Here is a 9,595-nt window from a genome sequence, read left to right on the forward strand (position 1 = left end):
GTGAAATAAAGGGAATTGAATCCTTTCTGGCCTCCAAGAATGCTTCATTGGGATCTCTGGGTGCCTCAGGTAATGGGCAGAGGTGCTGTAGTTAGGAATCCATGGGAATAGAGGTGGTATAGTGGGGCTTTTCTGGGAATTGCAAAGTGAGGTGTGTTTTTTTTAAATCATTTAAGGATTTTTATTTATTAATGACACTCCTCATGGTCTATTCAACTGCTTTGGGTAAACCCTTGCCCAGAGTCAGTTGGTGGTGGGCCAGAGAGGGGGCTCCTCGGTCCTGTCCTTACAATGTCGTCCCCTCCGGAGGAGCGGCAACTCACTCCCCAACTGAAAAAAACAGATTTGGAGCGCAGTTCGTGGGGAAATGTGTCAAGCGTACAAACCCAGGCGCGGGTAGTGGGGAGAGGGAAGCGCCCTCCTGCAGCACGCGAGGTTGGCCGCAGAGGTTTCCAGAGCGCTGTTGCGAGCGCACGGGAGCCGCAGTTGTCCCCCCAGAGGCCGGTCCCCGGCGCGCTGTGGGCGGAGCGGCCGGTCCCGCCTCCAGCCCTTTTATAAGGGGAACGCAGGCGGCGCCAGCTTAGGTGTGAGCAGCTGCCCGAGTCGGTAGCTGGGCGACGAGGAGCTGGGCGCGGATTCACTGAGACACCGAGACCCTCAGAGGAGGTGAGAGAGCCAGGTCAGGCAAGAGCGAATCCCGGGCTGCGGCTCTGAGCTGAGCCGAGCGTGTCCGCGTGTCTGTCCGCGCACCTCCGTGGGTGTATGTCCGCAGCGGCGTGTGTGTACTGTGTTCACAGGTGAATGGCGTGCGTGGGTCCGTGCTTGGGGCTCGGTTTTGCGCACACCCGAGTCTATATGTGCGCGTGGGACAGGGGCCGGGATGTGTCGGAGATTCCGGGCGGGGAGAGGCAGCACTAATTTCAGAGATCCCCGCCACGCTCCCTCCGCTTGAAGCTCAGCTGGGGCGAGGGACGGCGTGGACCGGGCGGAGGGTGAGCTCGGGGCCCCAGGCTTGGTGCGCTTGCGGCGTGGGGATGAAGCCCTGTCCGCGGAGGGGTCCGGGAGGGGTGGGGAAAGCCGAGCCGAGCAGGTTCATCTGGGATCCGCTCCCGGGCGGCTCTCGGATCCAATCGGTGCCATCCCGGCCCAGAACCGAGGTCTGGGTCCCCAACGCTGCCGTGTCCGCCAATAGGCTGGGCGCTGAGGTCAGCGCGGGCTGTGTCTCCGGCCCTTGGGAACGTGTCGGGACACGTCCCTTAAGGGCTAGCGAGGAGGTGACTCACGGTGACAAGAAGACCCCAGGGAACGGGGCCGGGTGAGGTCAGATCCCCGCCAGGGCTGGGAGACGGCGGCTCCTCCAGAAGTCCCCTTCCCTGCCTCTCCATGGTCTCTGTCCCCCCATCAGCACAGTGACCTATTTGGCTGGCACAGAGTGTTCCCAGGGAAGCCGGGACACCAGGAGGTCCAGGACCGGGTGTCCGGTCCCCGCCCCGCGGCGCGCCCTCGAGGACCTGGAGCCGCGGCCCGGCGCTGAGTGGGCTTGCGCCAGCCAGTCAGTTAGGGAAGCACAGAAACCGGACCTACGTCTCTCCCACCGCTGCCGGGAGAACCCCGGCCCAGCCTGCCCTTGGGTCGGACGGACGGATTCAGGGGCGGGGGCCGAGCCCTGCTCTGCGGGGCGGCGGGGCACACAGCCCTCGCCAAGGGAGGAAGGGGGTGAGGGGTCGTGTCTTTGAGGGATGGGGCTTCGGGGTGCGACGCCGCTCCGGACCTCCGTCGCCTGCATTCGGGGGCTCCGGGCGCCCCCAACCTAGTCCAGAATTCCCTCTCCGAGGGCGACACGGTTGAGCAGGAGGGCGAGTCGCCCTTCGGGCGCCGCCGCCCAGCGCGGACCACGGTGCGTCCGCCTTGTCTGCCTTGTCAGGGGCCCCCGGGGGACACGCGCCCTCCCCGTGGGGACGAGAATCTTGGAACTGGTTTGGTACTTTAGGGCGCCCAGGCAGCTCCCTCCTTCCTTCCCTTCCTCCACGTTGCGTTTCGGGGAGGACTTAAGAGCGGTTTTGTTTTCGTTGCTCCCGTCTATTTTTATTTTCCAGGGATCTGACTCATCCCCTGCTTTGGGCGTGGAGATAAGGTGGAGGGACCAGATCTCGGCGCGCCTGTGCTTGCGGTGTGTGTGTGTGTGTGTGTGCGCGCGCGCGCGTGTGTGTGTCACAAGAGACGGCGCGAGAGCGCGCGGTTTCCCAACAGTGGCGGGGGTTTTGGAAGCCTAGCTGGCTCAGCGTGACGTGTTCGCGGCTCCCGCTCCCCCTCCCGCTCCCCCTCCTCACCCTGGGGTGACGTGCAGCCGGAGTGGAAGTGAAGTTTTGGCGGGCTGGGAGCTCTTTGCAGGAAACTGACTCATCACTACTCCCTGCCGCTGTCCCAGGCTCTGCCCACGCACCTCCCATCCCGCGCGTGATTTCCTGTAGACCAGCGCCCCCTTCTGGCCCCAGCGCTAATAGCAAACACGCCTTCCCGCGGAAGGAGGCTTCACCCGCCTTTGCTTCCCGCCGCTATTCCAGTGTTGATCTGAGGTCGCTCCCCCGCCTCTTAAAAAGAGTACCCTATTGGTTCAGCAGTGTTTACTGAGAGCTAACCATTTATTTGAGTATGAAAATATGGTTGAAGTCGAAGGCAGGAAGGCCAACAAAGGAAGCTATTCTAAGTTACTTGTTTGTAAAACAAGGGTTTTTGTTTGTTTTCTCAGGTGGGAGTTATAATAATGGGCATGAGAGAAGATTTTGGTGGGGAGCCTATGAGAGCTGTAAGGGAAGGGGTAGCAGAAGTAGAGAGGGTCCCTGCCTGGATTCTGGTCCCATCTTCAGCTCCTAGAAGCTAGGGAATATCCAGCTCCCTGATAAAGCCCTAGGTGGGCTTCTCCTCCGTGTACCAATGAAGAACTGAGATCCATAGTGTCTACTCAGGACATTCTGTGTGTCCCCTCTTGGCTGGTACCCCAAACATGCCCATCTGGAGAGCTGTCAAACATTTGAATTTAATTGGTCTGGGGAAGGAGGGGCCTGTCAGTCTACATTTTGAAAAAGCTCAAGTGGCTCTCTGGTTAAGAAACCTCAAAATTAGAGAGGGAGTAGGGTTCAACACCAGAGCACAGAACCCAGGGCATTCAGGCCTGGGTTCAAATCCTGGCTGTGCCACTTGTGAGCTGTGTGACCTTGGGAAAGTTACTTAACTTCTCTGCACCTTGGTTACCTCTTCGGTAAAAGACCTAATGTACTCACTTTTTCAGAAAATTAATATCTGTAAACTTCTTAGAACAGGCCTTGGCACATAAAATATAAAAATAAATCTCAATCCTTCCCTGAAGAGAGTGAGCAAAGGTTATTTGTGGGCTTTGCCCACTGCACTATGTTACCTCTCTCTATGTGGCAGTGGCCCTTGATCCTTTTTTTTTTTTTTTTTTTTTTTTTTTTTTTTTTTGCGGTACGCGGGCCTCTCACTGTTGTGGCCTCTCCCGTTGCGGAGCACAGGCTCCGGCCGCTCCGCGGCATGTGGGATCTTCCCGGACCGCGGCACGAACCCGTGTCCCCTGCATCGGCAGGCGGACTCTCAACCACTGCGCCACCAGGGAAGCCCGATCCTTTTAACTGTGTGGTTTTGGGGCAAGTCTCATAACTCCTGCCCTTTTAACTTGATCTGAGGTCACCTAGTGCCTCCCCTCCCCTATCAGCTAAGACATTGCGTTGAGGGCTCCACTCACTGTGAGAGGTGGAGTGTGGAGGGGTAGGTGTGGTGTGGGTTCAGGGCTTCCTGTCCCAGGAGGTCACTCAGCAGAGCTTTCACCCTCAGAGCCTGCAAAGCAGGACTTGTCCCCAGAAAACCCAGTCCCTGTCAAGGTCGTGCAGGAGCTCATCCTGGAGTCAGGCCGGAGCAGGGCAGGTAGGTGCCAGCACTCCCTCACGGGCAAACTCATCCTTAGTTTTCCCTCTCCTGAAGTGGGAGGAGAGGAACCAGGTAGACGGGTGCCTTTAATTTTCTTTGCCTGAAAAATGGGTTCTTTGGATGCAGGCAAAATGGGGCAGGGGCTTCCATGTTGTCTAGACTTCACGTCACCTCATGTGCCTGGCAGGATGTGGCTCAGCCTGGGAGAAGTCATCTCCCTGCCCTGCCCTGCCTAGTTGCTCCTCACCCCCAGGCTGCCTGCATGATGACATCCTTGGGAAAGGCCCTCAGCGCACACCACCTGTCAGCTGCTGTCTGAAGGAGGCAGTGGCCCAGGTGGAGTGATGGGGAGGAGCTCAGGCAGAACTAAAGGCAGAGAGAAATAATAATAATATTTTCCAAGCACTTCTATATACTAGGTACTGCTCTAAGCACATTATCTACATTAACTCAGTTAATCCTCACATCTGTCCTCTGAGACATTCACTATTGCTGTCTCCATTTTATAGATGAGGAAAATAGACCCCAGAGAAGTGAAGCCACTTGTCCAGGTTCACCCAGCAGAGCCTGGATTCCAACCCAGGTGGCCTGGTTCCAGAGCCCTCACTTTTAACCACCAAGATACAGCCTCCCAACTCTGTTCCATCTGCCTTGCCTGGAGGGACCCACGGATCAACTGCTTGAGCATGCTTCTACAGCCCTGCTTTAGACTTGCATGCAGTCCCATTTTACAGATGAGGAAATTGAGGCCGAAAGATGTTAAGTGACTTTTTTAAAGTTGAGATAGTCAGTGGCAGAGCTAGGACTAGAACCCAGGTGTTTTTATTTTTATTTATTCATTTTTTTAGAAGATGTTGGGGGTAGGAGTTTATTAATTAATTTATTTATCTTTGCTGTGTTGGGTCTTCGTTTCTGTGCGAGGGCTTTCTCTAGTTGTGGCAAGCGGGGCCACTCTTCGCGGTGCGCGGGCCTCTCACTATCGCGGCCTCTCCCGTTGTGGAGCACAGGCTCCAGACGTGCAGGCTCAGTAGTTGTGGCTCACAGGCTTAGTTGCTCCGCGGCATGTGGGATCCTCTCAGACCAGGGCTCGAACCTGTGTCCCCTGCATTAGCAGGCAGATTCTCAACCACTGCTCCACCAGGGAAGCCCTAGAACCCAGGTGTTTTTTACCCCAAAGTCCAGGGTGGTTTTAAGTAGCTGAGCAGGATTACTCCACATGAGCATCTAGATGGAGGGTTTCAGGAGGCTCGAGGAGCTGTCCATTTACTTGGGAATTGACCTCCTGGCCAGGTCTGGGGTTAGGAAACTGCTGGACTCTGGCAATTCACACAGACTTGGGGCATTCACACCCATGAGGGACACCTCAGGGGGGAAAACAAATTGATTTTACCTGATAATACCTGGTGGTAAACAGGACCCTGATCCCTGCTATTGCAATAAACCTGCCTTTGTTGACATACATAAACTTGCCCTTCAGCTGCCTGCTTCCCCAGTGACCTTGGGGTGCCAGGCTGGCTGAGCTCTGCCCCAGCCCTGTGTGTGTTGCTGGGGTGTTGGGAGAGCCTGTGGGAGGGAAGTGGGGGGAAATTAGCTGGAAGGAACTAGAGTGATCATCTCACCTCACGTTCTAGTAGGAAGACCTCGCCTGAGGTTACAGAGTGAAGCACGGCCGGGTAAGGGAGGGTCTGATTTCTCCAGTGACCAGGGTCTTACTTGTGTTCCAGCTGCAGGCACCATGTCAGAGCCATCCAGGGATGCCCATCAGATCCCACGCGGCAGCAAGGCGTGCCGCCGCCTCTTTGGCCCGGTGGACAGTGAGCAGCTGCGCCGGGACTGCGACGCCCTGATGGCCAGCTGCGTGCAGGAGGCCCGAGATCGATGGAACTTCGACTTTGTCACCGAGACCCCTCTGGAGGGTGACTTCGCCTGGGAGCGCGTGAGGGGCCTTGGCCTGCCCAAGCTTTACCTGCCTGCAGGGCCCCGGGGGACCCGGGACGACCTGGGAGGGGGCAAGTGGCCGAGCACCTCATCTGCCCTGCTGCAGGGGACATCTCAGGAGGACCACGTGGACCTGTCACTGTCCTGTACCCTCGTGCCTCGCTCCCCAGAGCGGCCTGAGGGGTCCCCGGGAGGGCCGGGCACCTCCCAGGGACGAAAACGGCGACAGACCAGCATGACAGGTGAGGACAAGTGCAGAGAAGGATACTGCAAGGGATCAAGACTCCCAGAATTCATGGTGCAAGGGCTGAACTATCTGGCCCAGCTTCCTCATACCTCAGAGTGGGAAACAGGCCCAGAGAGGGGAAGTAACTTGCCTGAGGTCACACAGCTAGCCTGCTGCCAAGAACAACCAGCTAACATTTATTTGGAACATTGATTATATGCCAAGCCCTTTGCTAAGTTTCTAGATTTCTTTCAGTCCTTATAGCAATCCTATACCATAAGACATTATTGCCATCCTTCTGTAGGCAAAGAAACAAGGCCCAGAGAGGTAGAATGATTTGCCTAAGGTCCCGCAATGAATTTGCAGTGGAGAGAAAGCTAATGAGAATTTCCCGGCTGTCCTATTCAAACTTAACTCCCCTTCCCCAACACACATACACACCTCCAGCCCCCCTTCCCTGCCTATTTTTCTCTTTTTGGCACTTTTTAAACTATCAACAGCTACTTCCTTATCTTGATATTGTCCATCTCCCCAACTAGGATATTATCTCCACAAGAAAGGAATCTGTAGCTCTGTTGTTCATTGCTGAATCCTCAGCACCTAGGATGGTATCTGACACATAGCAGGTGCTTGAGGAAAACTGAATGAATGATACTGACATTTGAACGCTAAGTATGCCAGGCCTTTGACCAAAGTCTTTTTTTTTTTTTAATTTTTTACTTTAAAATTTTATTATTATTACTGTTATTATTATTATTATTTTTTGGCTTCACCATGCACGGCTTGCAGGATCTTAGTTCACTGACCAAGGATTGGACCTGGGCCCTTGGCAGTGAAAGTGTGGAATCCTAACCACTGGACCGCCAGGGAATTCCCCATCAACCAAAGTCTTTTAGAGAGCATTTCATTTAATCCTCAGAGCACCATACCCGTGTTATCCTCATTTTATAGGTGAGGAAAATGAGGCTTGGAGAGATGCAGCCAAGAATCCCACAGCTAATTTGCAGCTGGGTCAGAACTAACAATACTGATAATGATAATAATAATAATAGCTAACTTTATACAGCCCAGGCATTGTGCAGAACATTTTTCATGGATTATCTAATGCAATAGATAGTGCATTAGAGCAGTGTGTCCCCTGCATTAGCAGGCAGATTCTCAACCACTGCGCCACCAGGGAAGCCCTAGAACCCAGGTGTTTTTTACCCCAAAGTCCAGGGTGGTTTTAAGTAGCTGAGCAGAGCAGTGCTCTCCGATAGAGCAGTGCTCTCCGATAGAACTCTGTAAAGATGCAAATGTCCAGTGCCGCTGGCCACACATGGCCGCCAAGTACTTGACATCTGGCTAGTGTGACCGAGGAATTGAATTTTGCATTTTGTTTAACGTTAGTTAATTTAAATAACCACATAGGATTAGTGGCTACTGTATAGGGCAGCTTGCCTTACAGCCGGCCCATGGGCGTAGGTCCTATTATTAATCACATCTGTGAAGTACGGTGGGATGCTCTGGAAATGCTCCTCTGGGAGATGGGCCAGAAGTTGCCACAGTTCTTCCCTGGACTTGGCAGTGTGTCCCTCTGGCCCTGGGGAGGGGTCCCTGGCCCCTCTGCAGTTTGCCTTGGATGGGTGGTTCTGCTGGGCCCTCTTCCTCCTGGCCTGGCTGACTTCTGTTCTCTCTCCTCAGATTTCTATCACTCTAAACGCCGGCTGATCAGCTCCAAGAGGAAGCCCTAACCCAGCCGCTGGAAGCTAGGTCATCCTGGAAACAAGGGGGCCACTGTAGGCCTCTTCTACATCTTTTGCCTGATTCCTTCAGTTTGTGTGTCTTAATTATTATTTGTGTTTTAATTTAAACTCCTCCTCATGTATATACCCTGCTTGCCCCCACCCTCCTCAGACCCCCAGCCTCTGGCATTAGAATTATTTAAAAAAAAATTAGGTAGCAGAAAACTAGGCTTATTAGAGTGCTAGGTATTTTTATTATGTGAACTATTATTTAAGCCCTCCTCATCCTTTGCTGTCCATTTCCTCTCTCCCTGAGGTACGGTGAGGCTGGCACGACCCTCACCCGCTGGGTGGTACTCTCTGGAGGTACCTGGCTCCCTCCCCTCACCGTCTGATGGGTATTACAAAATTCTACCCCTTTCCCGCATTCTCAGACCTGAATTCCTTATAATTTGAGAAGTGAACAGATAGCACTTTGAAGGGGACCCAACAGAGTGGGGAGCATCATCGAAACTTTGAGGTCCCCTCACTCCCCTCGAAGGTTGGGCAGGGTGACCTTGAAGTGGGCACAGCCTGGAACAGGCCTGGGGATTTGATACCCTCGTGGCCCTTGATAACCCCCTCGGTCCCGTGAAGGTGTGGGGAAGGTCGGGTCCCGTAGCAGACCACCCCACCTCCCCTCCACCCGTGGGGGAGCCGGCCTCAGTGTTTGGCTTCGCATTCCCCTGCACTTTTCTAGGGGCCCCAGAGGCCCCTCTTTCCCAGCTGGGCTCTCAGTCCCTCTCTGCTCCTCTCCCTTCCTCCATGTCCTTTCCCTTTTGTACCTTCTCAGCCCTGGGTGGCAACTCTGGGGTGCCTGTCCCCCCAACTCAGTGGACTGGAAGGGGAAGGGGCACGCTAGAAGTAGGGTTCCCCAGTTCTACCTCAGGCAGCTCAAGCAGTGACCACCCCCTCCTCTTAGCTCTTGGGGTGGTGGTCCTGGATGGTCAGACAGGCCTCCTTGAATGGGGATCTCTCTGTGTGAGGGGTATGTGGGTGAGAAGCAGGAGGGAGATTGTGACACCAGCCCCTGGAACTCATCCAAGGACGTTTTCCATTTGCCCCACCCCTCCCCCATTTCATTGCACTTTGAATAGCAACTGAACAAGGAGTTAGGTGTTTTATGATGGCGGGAGTAGAGGCTATGGATAGGGCACACTAAGTGGGTGGATATGGGCCCGGGAGCTGTGAGTTGTTGTCTTTCCTGGCACTGAACCACTTGGTGGCTCTGACCCCAGACACCTTCCAGCTCCTGTAACATCCTGGCCTGGACTGTTTTCTCCTGGCTCCCATATGTCCTGGTTCTTCTGTCTCCACCTAGACTGTAAACCTCTCAAGGGCAGAGAATAAGTCCTGTACTGCCCTGTGTCCTTCAAAGCCCCTCCCACAGTGCTGGATATACAGTAGGTGCTCAATAAATATTTCTGGTGACTTCACTTGTAATATTACTGTTGTCGTCAATATACCTTGTTATTTATAAGAACAAGTAGGTGGAGGTTTTTTGGATTTTTTTTTTTTTTTTTTTTTTTTTTTTTTTGCTGTACGCAGGCCTCTCACTGCTGTGGCCTCTCCCGTCACGGAGCACAGGCTCCGGATGCGCAGGCTCAGCGGCCATGGCTCACGGGCCCAGCCACTCTGCGGCATGTGGGATCTTCCCAGACCGGGGCACGAACCCGTGTCCCCTGCATCAGCAGGCGGACTCTCAACCACTGCGCCACCAGGGAAG

At 54.5% G+C, this 9,595-nt stretch overlaps 1 protein-coding gene across 2 annotated transcripts; it reads left to right on the plus strand.

The window, feature by feature from the left end:
* The first annotated feature begins 515 nt into the window (after positions 1-515).
* CDKN1A (cyclin dependent kinase inhibitor 1A) lies at positions 516-9,305 on the plus strand. Of its 2 annotated transcripts, none has more exons than XM_012532246.3 (3): positions 516-666; positions 5,667-6,122; positions 7,790-9,305. In XM_012532246.3, the coding sequence occupies exons 2-3, from the start codon at positions 5,678-5,680 to the stop codon at positions 7,837-7,839; spliced, it is 495 nt and encodes a 164-aa protein (XP_012387700.1). In that variant the 5' UTR covers positions 516-666; positions 5,667-5,677; the 3' UTR covers positions 7,840-9,305. The 2 variants fall into 2 exon arrangements, with proteins under 2 accessions (XP_012387700.1, XP_033280019.1); XM_033424128.2 differs by having other exon boundaries at positions 533-679.
* The last annotated feature ends 290 nt before the right edge of the window (positions 9,306-9,595 follow it).

Source organism: Orcinus orca, chromosome 10 (assembly GCF_937001465.1).
Source record: "Orcinus orca chromosome 10, mOrcOrc1.1, whole genome shotgun sequence".
NCBI lineage: Eukaryota > Metazoa > Chordata > Mammalia > Artiodactyla > Delphinidae > Orcinus > Orcinus orca.

Excerpts from the sequence above, each read along its gene's own strand:
- CDKN1A (XM_012532246.3), top strand. The coding sequence starts at position 5,678 with ATGTCAGAGCCATCCAGGGATGCCCATCAGATCCCACGCGGCAGCAAG. Across the intron at positions 6,123-7,789 it reads GCGACAGACCAGCATGACAG|ATTTCTATCACTCTAAACGC; the intron begins GTGAGGACAAGT and ends CTCTCTCCTCAG.